Source organism: Sander vitreus, chromosome 18 (genome assembly GCF_031162955.1).
Source record: "Sander vitreus isolate 19-12246 chromosome 18, sanVit1, whole genome shotgun sequence".
NCBI lineage: Eukaryota > Metazoa > Chordata > Actinopteri > Perciformes > Percidae > Sander > Sander vitreus.
The window spans coordinates 22362779-22380132 of record NC_135872.1 but is presented as its reverse complement, the minus strand read 5'-3'; the positions used below and the strand labels follow the sequence as shown (position 1 = coordinate 22380132).

At 40.0% G+C, this 17354-nt stretch overlaps 1 protein-coding gene across 1 annotated transcript in view; it reads left to right on the top strand.

The window, feature by feature from the left end:
• The first annotated feature begins 841 nt into the window (after positions 1-841).
• Positions 842-17354, top strand: part of vsnl1a (visinin-like 1a) — a 33880-nt gene continuing 17367 nt past the window's right edge. The window contains exon 1 of the mRNA XM_078275310.1: positions 842-1003. Coding sequence (XP_078131436.1) covers positions 842-1003 — 162 coding nt within the window. The remainder of the gene's footprint in view (positions 1004-17354) is intronic.

The window sequence follows — 17354 nt, the reverse complement described above, 5'->3', positions numbered from 1 at the left end:
TAAAGTGGCAACATCAGCACTGTGCAGATGCATCAGCTTTTCACAGAGGCAGCTGGGTGCAAACAGCTGCAGTGGAGAAATGAAGACACAACACCAAAACACACTTCAGTATTTCTACAACGTCACAGAGGGCCAACTACTTTAAGATGTCATCATTGCCCTTTCCAGATTCCAAAGACTTTTATTTGAAAGTGAGGTACTCACCATTTGGAAAGTCAATAGCTAGAACAAGAAAAAGCTTAAAAAGCTTATTGAAAAAAATAACATTTTATAAGGTGGGGCTAAGGAAGACCAGGGCATGATTTCTTTTTTAATTCATTTTTTTTTACACTATTTTTTTAGAGAAAGGCTCAAATGAAAACCTAGTACAATAGTTGACACCAGTCCCACAATCCACATTTCTATAAAATAAAGATTATTATTGTAGTGCAAAAACACAGGAATGATTTTAATGATGAGTTCCTTTCAAATTTAAACCACAGCAAACAAACAAAACGGGGACAAGCAGCTGATCAAAGAAGACTGAAAAGAAAAGTTGCATGTGTTACAAACTGACCCTATTACTATTATAAGAATAAATAACAGTAGAGGACTGATTTTCTGTCCCTCATAATACACTGTTTTAAAGCGTATTTTTTGATCGAGCATAAATCTCTGTTTTCAGCCTTTACAAATCACTTTTCCAAACGCCCTCCCTACTTTTAGGTTTATAAGATGTACTTTATAAAGGTAATACAACTTCTTTGTATTCAGTATTAACTCAAATGTGCCTAAAATCCTTTATTTTGTATGTGTGTGTGTGTGTGTGTGTGTGTGTGTGTGTGCCCTTTTTGTAGGCAAAATGGGGAAACAGAACAGCAAGCTGACCCCTGAAGTGATGGAGGATCTGGTGAAGAACACAGAGTTTAACGAGCATGAGCTGAAGCAGTGGTACAAGGGTTTCCTGAAGGACTGTCCCACGGGCCGCCTCAACCTGGAGGAGTTCCAGCAGCTGTATGTCAAGGTGAGACTGTGAGGTGTACTTTCAGTTGATGAATCACACACCTACTGTATGCTTCAGCACTCATTTGTACATGCCCGCCACACACACACACAGCCACAGACACACACAAACTCAGAGCCCGCACATAGACTGTAAAAATACTGGACTTAGCAGCAGTAACATCACCCATTGGTTTGTAGACGTTTTTAAAGCCTTGAGTTTGTCAATTTGGCCTTCGCCATCTTGGTTTTTTGAAACGGGACATGACCTTTTTTGGATGAGAGAGTGGATGAGGATGACGCGGCTAAGCCAGTGTTGTCTATGGTTGCAATGGCGCTGCGCTAAGCTAAACGCCAAAGAGGGAAAGTTGCCAACCAGCTAAAGCATGGGGGAGTTTGGCCGGCAGGTAAACGGCACCGGCGCAGTACACAGTAAATCGGCAAACTTTCCCTTAAGTTACCAGCTAACGCTAGCGTTAGCTAGCTAGTCTTGGTTCGCTAGGTGCTACCTAACGCGGAACAAGACATGTTTTAGGCTACCAAAATGTTCCAATTAACTTTGATGAAGTGAAAACACAGAGTGAGAGGGTCAAAGTTACAGAAGGCTTTTACACTTCTTCATGAAACCAGTGGAGTCGCCCCCTGCGGGAAATGAGATAGAATGCAGGTTTAAGCCACTTCTGCATCGTCTTCACTTTTCAGGCCCGGAAGCTCAGTCCATTATTTTTTACAGTCTATGGGCACACAGATCATGTACCTCTGGGTTGATCTGACTGGAGGTCAATAAGGAAGTAGATGTTTAGCAACTAACATTGGGGTTGGATAGAATAAAGTTCAGAAGAGAACAAGAGAAAGTGTTCCTAGAACAGAAAAGATGATTTTTCATAAAACGCTGCTGGACTTGTTATAGTAGTTAACATATTCTGATGGTGGTTAAAAATGTTCTACCAAAAGCTCACATTTTCAAGACATTACTTTGAAATTATACATTTATACAAATGTAGTTGAATAATTACAAAATACACATTTTATATGTACATAATTTTAATATACAAAAACTATTGTACAGTAGTAGACTGAAATTTGTTTAAAGCTGCATTAATTGAATTTATTTGGCCATGTGGGGGCCTGGGGACATGTTATCACTGTATTGTTAGCGTGTTAGCAAACAGTTGCTCATTTTACGCATCCAGCAGAGAAACAGATAATTGTTAGAATTAATATAAAGTGTCATGGCTTCTGGCCCTGACAAATATACGGTAAGTCCAATATTCACTCTCCCTTTAGCTCTGTTTTGGTCTCCACCAACTCCTGAGGGAAACATCTGGCTCTTCAGCGGCTAAATGCTCCACTATGTACCCGTAACTAGTTGCTAACTTTGTCCGTCTGCTGTTTGGTGCTGGACGGGTAGCGTAGGATAGATGTATCAAACCTCCTTCACTTAAAACAAAACAATGTTGATGAGTGCGGTGAGAGTGAACTAAAACAGTAGAGTTGTGGTGCGGAAAACCAAAACAATAAGCTAAAAGATAGTAAAACACTGTAGAGCTGAGGGGAACTGCAGAACTGTTTTTAGTAGTGCTGTCAGTTAAACGCGTTATTAACGCCGTTAACGCAAACCCATTTTAACGGCGTCAATCTTTTTATCGCGAGATTAACGTTCTTTTTGGCATAGCAAACTTTGTAGTTTTTTTCACATGCTGTTACAACAACTAGTAACGTTAGAAAAACTACAACACCACACCAGATCTAGCTAGACCGGAAACAAAACAACAGGCACCCCGCACACACTTGTTTGGGCTTGCGAGCCGGCCAAAGAGTAGTAGGCTAACGTTACGTTTTGAGTGGATGGCGAGCACGAGATGCCAAAATGGATGCCAATAAGATTCCATTGAATGGAAAGTTTACTTTTAAAGTTTACTGTGTGTTTTGTCGTTGTGAACTGAGCTATCATCGCAGCACGTCCAGTCTGAAATACCACTTGATGGCCACACACAGCTGATGCGAACACAAAGCAAGCCAATCCACTTTCCCATGTTGATAAGAGGATTAAAATGAGAAAAAAGAATTGGACAAAAAGAATTCTAGGGACATTTAGAATAGATAAAAATGTGCGATTAATTGCGAGTTAACTATGACATTAATGCGATTAATCGCGATTAAATATTTTAATCGTTTGACAGCACTAGTTTTTAGTGATGGTGTAGTTTAACTGAATGTAACAAAAGTGGCAAGGTCGAGTCCGTAGTAGTATTTGAAACCAGAGTAATAGTCCTAATGGTAGTAGTAGCACTGATAGTACTTGTAGAAGTAACAGAGAAAATGCAAAACAGTAGTATTAGTAATAGTATCGCAGCATCAGTGTCAATTATTTGCAATTTAACAAAAGGCATTCTCAGTGGGTTTTCCCACAATGCATATTAACAGGGTTGGTTAGGGTCACATGAATACATTCTGAATCACCACAGAAACCACTGAGGGGAATTGCAATCCCATTAGAAACCCTGCAAGATTTGAGCAGGCATCCTGCCATGTTCCCATTCGCCATGCCTGTATCTGGGCAGAAAACCAACAGAGAGGCAGATATCGGAGGCACTCAGATGATTATCTTCTCATACTAATATGTAGCATACCGTTTCTCATTACCTCTGATGGGGGTAGTGTGAATTTATTCCATAATCTGCTCATTTAGTCTTATAAAACAGGCAGGGACACTTTCATGGAAACAGTGATGATCTCGTAATGAAAGGGAAATTGTGATAAAAAGCTCAATAAGTGGCTATGAATATAGTGAATATATTCACTACTACCGAGTGCTTCTACTACTAACTAATACTCTCTGCTGCTAATTCTAAAACATGCATAAAGAGGGCTTTTTCCTGATTCAAAATCAGGCAAATGTTTAACCTCAGCTGTGACCTACTGAACTTTAAAGGGGTGATAGAATGCAAAACCGATTTTACCTTGTCATAGTTGAATAACGACAGTTTGGAGGGTAAATAGGACCTACATAGAAGCTCAAAATCCCATTTATACCCCTCTCCCCTGCAAATCTCACATTTTGAAACTGCCGCTGAAAACAGGCGAATCTGAACAAAGCTAAAAGTTGACGTAAGCATCCCAACTCCTAGTCTTTGTCACTCCCCAACATTTGCATAGGCTACACCACTGACCTGAGGTCAGCTTAGTCTTCTGAATCTAGCTAGGTCATGCAGATCTCCAGAGGTCCGCTATTGAATTACTAAATTCACTTCTGAGACTTTTTTATGCGAGAAATCAACTATGTAGAGGTCAAATATGGGCCGTTTTACCAAAATTGCTGGCTAATTGCAAATTTTGTCCGACTGTGTGTCGGAGTTCAGCAGGAGCTCAGCAGGCTACGTGACAGCGGCCGGTGCTGCCTCGCTGCCCGGCGTGTCCTACTTAGACTCCGGCTCGCTGTGAGCTAGCTGGATCTCCGTCACGAAGGGAAGCCCGCAGCGCTCCATACCCGCACAAAGTCACCGTTTCTGGGTTACTGGACTACAAAATGCCGAGGCCCTGATGGAGCTCCAGGGCCTGCAGCTAGCCGCGATCTTTACCCATAGGATTGAAGGGACAGTAGCAGCTAACGAAATCCCTAATGTTCACAAAAATGCATTAAATTGAAATCGGACACCATAGTTAGCTTTATAAGACCTTGGGGTACATGTTATATAAGTGGCGTGACGAAATTCAAACTGTAAATATACTTTAATTATGCCGAAAGTTAAGTTAACTAGCCGCAATCTTTACCCATAGGATTGAAATATGAGACCTGCTGTCTCGCCTCCAATGTGTTTCTATGGGGTTCGATCAAACCAATCAGCGCGCAGCTCATCTAAATATTCATGAGCATACCATATTTGGAATAAAAGCTCTTGTTCCAAATAGAGCCATATTCACAGGGTAGTTAAGGGCCTAATAAAATAGCATTCAGGCAATTTTCAGCCCAACCAATGTTACATACCCTCTTAGGAGACCTTAAGGAACAGTGTGAAATACCCTATATAATCATTCTATCACCCCTTTAATTAATAAAATAAAACCATCTATCTATAGGAAGCCCTGACTGTGACTTTGATACTCTAAAAATTTGACATACTTATTTTACTTTATTAAATGAGTATAAAACCTGACCTGGTTTTGGTGAAAGGGGAATGGAATTTGAGGCAGCCACCTCTTACATAAAGCATAATACAAAGGACTTAACAGTACATAAAGTGTATTTATATTATCATATAGTGCAATTAATAAGCTTGCAAAACAAAGTTAAACCCATGTATTATCTGTGCTGGTGTGAACCGATTCTGATTCATAATACTGTATATATAATAACACTGTCTGTCCCTATTTGGTCTTACATCAGGCTGATGACAGCATCTTGTGTCCTCTTGTACTGTATGCTGTACTGTATGCTTTAACTTCCCAAGAGTTCTCATGGAAGAAAGCGCTGTGAGTAGTGTAAGAATAGGCCTTCATCTTTTATCACTGGTGCCAGGAAATGCCTCATAACCAGAGGGGGCTGCCGTTACATAAGACGCGCCTGGGCACTGAGGTCATGGTTGCACTTCCTCTAAATGCCATCGGCGCTCATGCATCAGCTGAGGCCAGAAGGGAAAGTAAAAAAAAAAAAAAAGGTGAAATCATCAGAAATAAGTGAAAGTATCGCTGCCATGATTACAAACCTAAACCTTAAAACCATAACCAAGGCATCAAAATCCAAATACAAAAACAACTTGGACTCCTGGGAAATAAGATAATACTAGAGGGATTGAAACACACACTTTACAGCACAATACCACAGCATTTGAGCAACAGAAAATCTGCAGACGCACAAAGAGGGGCAACACAGCTCAGATCTAAAGGGGTCTTGTAGGCTTCGGGGTTAAATCCCATTATTGATGCATCCTATTGTGTTTCTAGGCAACAGTGTATCAGCGATGGGGCTTTATTTAAATCCAGAGAGCTGATAAGTGGAAAAACGGTCAGCTCACATTAACGGGACAGATTGTTCCTGTGAAGAGTGACTCTGTTTGTGTGTGTGTCTGTAAGTATGTGTGTTTGTGTGTGTGTGTGTGTGTGTGTGTGTGTGTGTGCGGGAGTGGGGACAGAACAGTTTGTTTGCGTCGGTTGAAAGCGAGAAACACAGAGGGTTGAGGATGGGAAAAAGTAAGCGAAGTGAATTAAAGTGTGTATACATTATTTATTAGTCATTAAAGAGTCAGGGGAAATCTACGAGAAGAGTTGTGTGTGAACGTGCGTGTGTGAGAGTCTGTGTCCTCGCTGTGCATGCATGCATGACATAGGCAGGGTTCGACTTACACCTGTGCACCCAGACCTTTATTTTTTCTACACGCCGCCGCTCATCCCAAAGCTGTCAGATCTCCCCACGATTGCACAGATCTGCACCTGCGACAGTTCAGTCCAAAAGCCTCTCCCGGCCAGGGTGCTAAATACAGTGTTACCTCCACTCGGCTGCCTGCCTGGACTTAATGTACTGCTTTGGCTGGAGCCTGTGTTCTCTCGCGTCGCCTTTTTTTTTTCTCCTTTAATGCCCACTGCCTCTGTGGAGGTAATCATCTCTTCGGCTGTGAAAAGGGGAGACGGAGGAAGAGAAAGTGATAAAGAAGGAGAGCTGAGAGGGAGATGCATCAAAGAACAGGAAGAGAGGAAGAAACAGACAAAAGGGAGAGGGAGTTACTTGGTATATCATTAGAAAAGAACTCATTAAAAGTAATAAATCTCAGCTCTTTCAAACAGTCAGATTGCTTATACATAATTGAAGAATTACTCTTAATCAATGGCTGGATTCAAAATTATGCCTAAATGGATATAGAAATCAAAATGGTGTCCGGATGATAATAACGCAATATAAATGCCCATCAGTAATGTCAATTTAAATTAAACAGCTTATTTAAATGCACATTTTACATTTAAATGATCAGTAATCTCTCACTGTGGCTGAATAGATTGATGTATTAAGTTTGATTTTGTAGAGTAGGAAAAAGTCATCTACCAAGGCTTTTCATTTAATTGAATTTGTATTGTTTGTGTGAAAAAAAAAAACTGCACATCTTTTGCGAATAGTAATGTGTACAGGTCCGGTCACACTGCAAAATTCATCCGCAAGTCTGCCCAAAATAGACGGTGCTAGAGGCTTGGGGACATAGGGACTAGTTATTCACAATAGCTCTCAGAGATTCTTTCTAAAAAAAAAAAAAAAAAAGTACTTTAGATGTTCCACTGACAGGGAATTGGTAGCTGAGTTTCCAGACTCGCTGTGTTTGTTTTAGTTTTTTACACAGGCCCAATTTCGTTGTCGTACCAAGTTAAGAGCAAGACAATGTTCACGTAGCTGTTAAAAATCACTTGACCCTTCATATTTACCTGCACGTTCAGTGTAATGACGCTGTGTCTGTCTTGATTTTGGCTTTTCGAGCGGAGCGCCACTATTCATAAATCCTTGTCAATCTATGCAGGATTATTAATATGACCTCCTGGTCGGTTTTTCATTTTCCGTGGCATTCCCAATGCCAGACAGGGATGTAAAAACGGACGAGAGGCCTCCGTGACAAGTCACACTGTAGTGCTTGCATGCCACAGCGTGTGAAATGTCTCATCCCTGACACGCCAGCCGCTCTGGGAGCCATTTGTAACAGGATAATGACACTCCCTAAGATGAGTTAAGGTGATAGATTTTGTCACTAGATTTGTTTAGTAAGCTTGATGCATGCAGAGACAGCAGCCATACCCGCATATAGCCATGAACACATTCAACAGTGATCCACACACATCCACAAAACATCATTCATTCCTTTGTTTAGAACATGATGTTATAATTGAATAACCCTGTAAGATAGTATACATGAAATGAGCACCAATAATGTTGGTCTCCTGTCAGTTGGTGTTCTGTTGTTATTAGTGTGATGAGTTAGCACTTGGACTTCATTATGGTTTCTGCTACATACAGCAGCCTTCTGTGTCTTCTACTCATATATAACTATGGAGAAATACAGAAAAAGAGAAACAGCGAGAAACCAGTTTGACATTGCCACTTTAAATTCACAGGTGCTGTCATGATTTCTGTGCAGGTCTGGAAGAAAATGTATTTTTGTATTCCTTACAATTCAGTTGTCATTGGTTGGTTCATATCATCAGACATAAGGTTGGGAAAGGAATGTGACATTTTGAAATGAAAAATATGAACATTTTAACTTCTGGCTTGTCGCTTTAGATGAGAAGCGAAATGAAATGGAGAGAGGGTGGACTTGCTCTAGATTGGAAGCATTGTCGTGACACTGGCACACACACACACACACACACACACACAGATGCTGACCTGAATGTAGATATATGGATGGATTCCGCTCTGTTGCATCTCGCTTGCATAGCCTCTAGGCTTTTTGCTGTTGACGGGGGTGTGTGTGTGTGTGTGTGTGTGTGTGTGGGTGTGTGCGCATGTGCGCGCCTATCGCCCCAGACAGAATGATAGGAAGGTAAATGAGCGACAGACTGACACTGACATCATCTGGCCAACAGCCTGTTTCTGTGAGGAAACGTATGTCGCCTGATCACAGGACACAAAAGACTGACAAGAAGAGAAATATAGAGATGCAGCATATAGACATGGAAATTGAGTTTTAATTATTTGAAAAATACTTTTGTAATGATTTAGATAGATGTGCCAAACAATGGATCTAGGCCTCTGCAGTGGCTGCCACAAAGAATAGAGATGACAAAGAAGGTTTGGTAAGCATGCTTAAATTCCCTGCTGCTGTGTTACATAATGACTCCCATACAACGACAGTTAAATTAAATCAACTGTGTTCCATTGTTATTCATTAAATTAGGCAAAACTCTGATACTCAATATCAGAGGATTGAAAAAACAAACAATATGCTTTTTTTCTTTTCTTTTCTTTTGGCTCTGCGCCAGCGACAGCCTGGGGCAGAGGCATTATATTTTCAGGTTGGCCGTCCGTCCCATTCTTGTAAACCTGATACCTTTCTTCAAATTTTGCACAAATATCTACTGGAACTCAAGGATGAACTCATTAGATGTTGGTGATCAAAGGTCAACCTTCAAACGTACTTTTCTTACCAGTGTATCGCCATGTGTACTTCGTCCACAGCAATCCCACCAATCGGTCCCAAAACCTCCCAGTTAAAGAGTTAATGCCGTAAATATATTCTTCAAAGAACCAATCAGGCCTGCCTTATTGCACGATCCAAACTTTCTTCATAACTTGCCATTTTCGGTGTCAAGCTTGCTAACTCGAAGGTTGTTGTCGTTTTCCATAGCAAAGGGATTTTGAGAACAGCAACACACCAATCCAATACGTACCTACCATTTCCTGTTTAAGTCTCACCAAACGCTGTTGCGACACTTTTGCTATTGTGTTTTGTGAAATGTGTGTTGTGTGACATTTTGTGTATTTTGAAAAGTTGTCTTAGGCAGTGTCCCTGTTTAGGATCCTAGTGGTCTGAGGGTAGAAGCTCCTCCTGAGCCTCTCTTTGTTCTGAATGTCAAGCGCATAATGTCCCTTAAAGAGGCTTTGAAGTGTAAGATTTGAGAACAAAATTTGGTGTGGTGTTACCCTGTAGGGCTATACCTTTTTTAAATTAGTTTGGTCTCACTGTTCAGTAACTTGCAAAATAGTCTTAAAGCCAACATGAAAAAGAATCGTGATAAGATCGTGGATCATGATATTGAGATATGATATTTCTGCCATATCACCCACCCTTACTCTGGGGTACAAACTATATAATGGAAGACAGTAAACACTGTTTCTAAATATGTGATAAGCTTACGCCGGCTGATAGCTTTTGGCCTGGCCAGTGTATTTCATGGGCTCTGCTTAAAATATGTAAAACAAATATTTCATTAACTCATTTTGTACATTTTGAAATACAATGTGCTTGAAATGACTAATTTGTACAACAGGATTTTATGAAACAATACTCTATGATGATATACTCTATGATTAATATAACCATATTTTCAATATTAAGGCATGGAAAAAGGCAGAATGAGGGCTTTATTTAAAGATTCAGATCTCAAAATCATGGCAGGCAGTTCATTTCATCCCATCCTAGAGCTATATAGGCATTATCAGGCAAGTCCATTACTAACTTGATGTTTCAATCCCATTAACAGTACACAATATAAAATAGTCTAAACTTGTTTCGATCCAAATTTGCAAATTTGCTCTCTACAAGCCACACACATTGTAAATACAGATACATGTATATGTACATGTATACTAGCAATTAAAGAAAGAGTACTATATAATATAAACATAAGCTTAGTCCACCCATAATTTACCCTTTAAAACATACATACAACTATTCTAGAACTACTTCTATGATATCAGAACATATATAACATGTAAACACAAACAATGTAGCAAGCACAAATATGTGCTGAGCTGGCTCTTATAATCATGATTTGATTTGACTGAAAGTCAATGAACTATGTTACAGTCTGAGAAAGGACACCAGTTAGATATTTGTGCTACTTTAATTCCAACAACTTGATTAAAAGCTTTATCTGGAAAAATGGATCAAAACTAAAGTGGTGTCCCTTCACACTGGAAAGTAGCCTAATAATGCGGAAAACTCACTCTCACTACCGTACTCTTTCTCTTTCCAACCTCCTTTTTCATCTCTCGCTTTTATTCTCCCATCTCGCTTTACCCACTTCCCGTCTAACCTCCCTTCCTCTCTGCCCAAGTGGGCTTGTGGCTGCCATACACTAAAAATAGCTTTTGTCATCTCAGAAGCAGAGTTATAATGTGATCAAATATAGAAACATTCCCAACAAAAGTTGAGTCAGACAAATGATAAACTCTGGACAAAATGACTCACTCATAATGATAGTGACTAGTTTACAATGTTTAGAAAGCATAAAGGGAGGGGAATCTGACACTGAATAAGCAGCCTATAATTTTCACAAATACAAACAGTGGTTTTTCCACTGTGAATTTTCTCCCGTATTTCAGAACAGAAAATTGGTGTTAATTGCTGAGAGTGTTGTGAGAAGCATTCATCATCTGTAGCAGAGTAACAGACACATACATTCACTCAGAGGAAAGAAATAGACACAAAGAGAAGGAAACAAATGGATGGTTGCATTTATAATAATGGTCTCTGACAATGGCAATGTCTCACTTCGGACCTTCAAACAATCAATTTTATTTGTCAGGTATAATTCCAGTAAAATGTTATCCCTTGAAGTTGTTGTCAATTATTCAGCAACTTATAGCGAGTCACTGCTGCTGCTGCTGCTGCTGCTGCTGCTGCAGTGTGAGAAGAGAACAAGGGAAGTTAGTGAAGTCAGTAAATGACTCTGTGTTACCTTATTTGACAGAAATCTATGCATTAACCTGTTATTTCTGAAAATTTAAATAAACAAAAATGTATATTATGCTTGAGTAAATAAAGCCCCAATTAACAAAACTGGTTATGTTCTGCTCGTTAAACAGTTGTTTGGTAAATTGCTCTTAAACATAGTTAGAGAGGATTTTAATTGCTACTTTTATTCTCAATTCTTATCAATTTGGTGCTGGTGATTTTCTTTTGGGGCTGGCCAAAACCTTTTTGGGGGGCGCCAAAAATTCCTCTATGCAGGAAAAACCCTGCCTTAAGGTGCCCAACATAAGATAACAGGGCCTGTTCTGGGGGTAAATCATATTCAGATTGAGCTGTGTATAACCATTAGCACATCCTCTGTAATTATTCAGTTATCATGGTTCGATTATAAAAGGCAACAGGCCACAAAGCTATTAGTCTCATGTTGCAGGTTTAAATCCTGCTGTGCATTAGGGTGGTAGTGAGAATGACCCTTAAAGGACAATTCCGGCGCAAAACGAACCTAGGGGTTAATAACAGATGTGTACCCACTCGATCGCTCTCTGGGACATGTTTTCATGCTAATCAAATGTGTTTGTAGTTTGAAACAAGCTTTAGAAAGACAGTAGCTCCCAAGACGGCGGCCGCCTGTATACGAGAACGCGACTGTCTTTATAATCTATCTTTTTAATAAACTGTCTGTACACTTACAAAGTTCTCAATGCTTCAGTTAACATTTAGGGACCCTCATTATGCTACCGTTGAAGTGTGGTGATATTTTGAGCCTTTTTAGTGGTATAAATAGCGATTTGTTTTTACTTTCCCTGTGCTCTGAATACTAGCATTGTAAGCTAATCAGCGGTCCGCGCTAGCTTGTTTCAAGGTTAAGTTTCAAGATGGTTAAAAAAATGCAATCAATATCTTGGCATCGTCCGAAATTCCATACTAACATGCTATGTGAGATTTTTGAGTAAGTCCAAAATCTTAGCATGAAACCAATAGTACGTGAATTGCATACTATTTCCAGTTAAATTTACATTATGCAAACACTGGACTCTGCGCCGGCATAAGTATTCCACAATGCAATTGTATGTTGAACGATAGTATACATATTGAGTATGTAGTGCAGGGTTTGCGATTTTGGACGCAATCATTGTTGTGTTTTCAAATATGCACTCAAGGTTAAATCAGATCATCTTATATTTGTCAAAGTACTCTATAAATAGAATAGGCATTGTTAATCAATGGTGTGGCCTTCTTCCCAGCTTGTAGTGCATTGGAGTAGAACAACATTAGGTTAGGAGCCTGGCTTTCCCTTTCTTTCTCTCCTGCTCTCCTTATCTCGTGTCTCATATTTGCTCTCTTGGTTTGTCTCTCTGTGTCTTGCCATTTGTATTCATTCTCATTTGTTGCTGCCAGCTTTTGAGTTGTCTGTTAGCTTCCCGTCTCTGTGTATTTCTCTCTATCTAATATCCTGTTGTATTTAAAAAATAATACAAAAATACTGTTTGCTTATTCACTTTTTTGCAAAGAGTCAGATGAGACTATCAAAACCACTCTAATGTCTGTACACTAAATATGAATCTACAGCCAGGAGACAGTTGGATTAAGTTAGCATAAAGAGTGCAAACAGTTGTCAAAAACTAGCCTGGCTCTCTCCAAAGTAAAAAAGAAAAAAAAACACCTCTCAGCACCTCTAAACATATTAGAGATTAAATATTACTAATTCATAAATTAAATTGTGTTTGTTTATTCTGTACAGAAACAGAAATGTAAAAATGAGTTTGGGATGAGCTATAGTTTTACACAGAGTTATGAGCAGTTTCTTGGCCAGCCTGCCAAATAATGTAGTTAAATGTAAAACAAATTACACTATCAATGTGTTCCTCAGGGTTCAACACTGGGTCCACTTTCATTTTGACTGTTTTGTCCCTGTGCTTCTGCCGTTCTGATCTTGCCTCATACGTAAAGTTAAGTTTCAGTTCTCTCAGCATAATCGGTCTCATTAGCTTTCCCATTCATATGCTCTCTTGAGTTTAAGCATCAGGCCTGTTTGCCAAAGCCAAGTAACATTTATGTTTTGACACATTCAGAGAAACAGCTGTGAAACAGTCTGAAAAAGTTTAGACACTGCTATCTTCAGATGTGCACAATATTAACAATACTGAAGTCACAGCAATAGACCACTTATTAAAATAATTGTCTGCCTATTAACATTCTGAAAGTCAGTGCAGAGAGACAGATTTTGTTCTTTTCAGTCTTGTCATTTGTCCTCACTGACCCAGCTGTTCGATCAGCATAACTTAATGACTTAACTGCCTGACGGATTGAAGCAATTCTCAAAACTGAAGGCCAGAAAAACAGGACAGTTATGGAATGGAAACCATTAGTGCGATTAGAGCCAAAGGCTTGTTTCGCCACAAAATAATACAAGCAACATTACACCTCTTGTCACAGTTCACATGGTGTCATAACTGCATCTGTATGATTTGAACAGTTCAAGTTTCAAGTGTCAAGTTATTTGTATTATCAAATGCACAACAATTATAGAAGCAATCGTTATCACTGAAAATCTTGGGTCTCAGGCTCCCTCCAACAATGTTAATTCAATTTGTATGAAACAGGAGATCAAGTAAAAAAAACTAAATAAGAATCTAAGACATAAAATAGTGTAAGTTAAAATCTAGGTATATATAATAAAATGTGAAATAAGGTAATATAACACGTTGAAGACAGTAATATTAGTGTATATATATATTTATATATAGGGCTGGGCAATATATCGATTTTATATCGATATTGTGATATGAGACTAGATATTGTCTTAGATTTTGGATATCGTAATATCGTGACATGACATAAGTGTTGTCTTTTACTGGTTTTAAAGGCTGCATTACAGTAAAGCGATGTACTTTTACCAGACTGTTGTAGCTGTTCTATTATTTGCCTTTTCCCCACTTAGACATTATGTCCACATTACTGATGATTATTTATCTAAAATCTAAGTGTGAAGATATTTTGTTGGCGCACCAGTTGTCAACCCTACAGTATCGCCGCAATATCGATATCGAGGTATTTGGTCAAGAATATCGTAATATCTGATTTTCTCCCTATCGCCCAGCCCTATATATATATATATAGAGAGAGAGAGAGAGAGAGAGAGAGAGAGAGAGAGAGAGAGAGGAGGTCAGAGCCTGTCCTATTGCCGTCGATGATCAGGCAGATGCCGGTCGTGTCGTCAGCAAACTTTATGATGGTGTTGGAGCTGTGTGTAAACAGGGAGTGCAGAAGAGGGCTGAGCATGCAGCCCTGGGGGGCGCCGATGTTGGGGGTCAAGGTGGAGGGTGTGGTGGAGCCAATCCGCACTGCCTGGGGTCTGCCCGTCAGGAAGCTTAGGATCCAATCACAGAGTGCGGTGTTGAGTCCCAGGTCTCTGAGCTTGGTGACGAGCTTGATGGGCACACTGGTGTTGAATGCTGAACTATAGTCTGTGAACAGCATTCTTACATACGTGTTCCTCTGGTCTAGGTGGGGGAGGGCGAGGGAGATGGTGTCGTTGGTTGATCTATTAGGCCTGTATGCAAATTGTAGTGGGTCCAGTGAGTCAGGGAGGGAGCTGGTGAAGATTTTTACCCCATTTACACGTACATGGTTATTTTGAAAAACTGAGACATTTCCCTTCGTTTGTGCCCTTCGTTTACACGCATGTAAACTGAGAAAAACTGAGGTTTAGGCAGCCGACACGATGCCTGGCGCCATCTTTGTTCAAAAGAGAAAGAGGAAGTGATTCGTTACTGTTGTTGCTATTTTCGGGATTCTGATTGGCTAACGTGGGCTTGAGCTTCCTGTTATACTGCCAACTACAGGTTTGGCATGCACTTGATGGCATATAGGTGTGCACAATGTCATTTTTGAAAACGGAGAGGGTGAAATGTCCGTTTATGAAAATAGCCGGCCACGTGTAAACGTAGCATTTGACTAAACGCTCAAAGCACTACATGATGGTGAAGGTAAGTGCTTCTGGGCTGTAGTCATACAGAGTGTTTTGGTATTTTGTTACAGGGACAATGGTGGATTTCTTAAAACCCATTAGTAGATAAACACATTAGTAAAGTTGTGTATATCCGTTTGTGGTTATGTAAAGGGTCTCTAAGCAACTCTCAGCAACATTTGAATTCCACTCTCCGTGGGTACAGTGTGTCAGATAATAATGGCTTCCAGATTCCCAAATAAGGTTATACAGGGAGCTTGTTTTTCCAAATACAGTTGATCAAAAGCATTTGATTATAGAATCAAATCTGAACACAACCACAAAAAACAGAAGCAGTTGGTAATATTATGTACTGCATTGAAATCATTGTTGTTTTTTACTTTGGTGGTGATGAATATTATAGAATTAATGTATAGTTATAGGTAAGGTTGCAAGTTGTGACGGTGACTAACCCGAGGCCCTTTGCTGTATGTATGTTGTCATCCCCCCTCTCTTTCCCATTTCCTGTCTATCTTCAGCTGTCTAAATAAAGGGAAAAGCCCTAAAAAAATATCTTAAAAAAAAATTCTCACTAAGGTATGCTGTGTTCAAGTGGAGTTGTTTTAAATGCACCAGTAAACCCAATTTATTGAATTAATTTAGCTTATGGCCTTAACTGTTTTCATGAAGAATGACCAATTTTTCCAATCGTGCTATCTTGGGATTTAATTTTGTAATAGTAGAATGGTGGAATTTGCATTAACGTCACAGAAAATGAGCCATCTGGCGAGAGCAATGTGCTTTCATCCTGCGCTGTAACAAGAGTGTGTGGATGAAGTTAGTTAGCTAGCTAGCTCATGCTTCCATGTCGGAAAGCCGCATTAGCAGCATAGCTACGTCATTACCATGGAAACCCATGCTGATAGGTTGACGATGTCTGGACACACAAATCCGATAGGATCACTTAGCAAATAGCAGTGCGGACTGTCTTAAAGATCTGATTTGAGAAACATATCAGATTTGCCTGCAGTCTGAACGTAGCCTATGTTGTTTCTCACTGTTAAATGGATCACCAACTGAGCATTAAAGATGTTCAAGGCGATAGATGGGACTCATTTTCTTTCATGAAAAAGCATTTGACTTGACCTTCAAGCCCACACATTTGCATGCACATTTTTTTTCATACACACGCACACACGTAGAAAGTCAGACTTGACTGAGCTGCCATGAATGATGAGTTTATGCTCGAGGAAGAAAAGACAAGAAGGTTTGATGAGCCATGTAGAATGATAACGAACCATACTGTCGACATCTAACGAAAATGGGAAGGAGGTTGTTATTGTTGGTTATTCTCTCGCTACATCTCACTCTCCCCTTTTCTTCTTCCTCCCTTCCTCTCTGGCGCTGTCTTTTGGCCCGGCTGAGCGGGAGAGGCTCGCGGGCCAATTATGAGCTTTTCAAAAAGGTGGCTTCAAACTGCACAAGCTGCTGTGGATTTATCTTGCCAAGCACTTTGACGGCCGGCCATTCTGGACACACCACTGGCAAGTGAAGATAAAGCGAGCGAGTCCTCCCTTTCTCTTTGTTATTGTGTCTCGCTCACTTTGAGTTGCGTCACAAGAAGCAGAGGGTAGCCCTCAGGTCTACCTGCCAAACCTGGCAGCCAGCAGTGAGTCACACTCTGCCCCCTGCCCTGCTTGGCTGCTTTTCTGTATCTGATTTAGACCAGAGTCGGTACGCTACATATGACATTTCTTTTGTACTTAAAGGTTGACAATAACTGGTTTTTTTTAGCCTGTTTTAGCACCATAATGGATAGTTACTGATCAGGGGTATTGATAGGAATACTGCTATGTATGTAGTCTGATGTATTTACCTCTCATTGCAGCCTTTTCTCGCTCTTTTTCTCCTTTGGTCATTCTTTCCTCAATGCCAATAACTATTCTCCTCACCTTCCCCTGAGGCATGGAATACGTTTCCACACTCAATAGTGCCATCTGCTGTTGTGCTGTCATTTACACTCCTCATGCAGA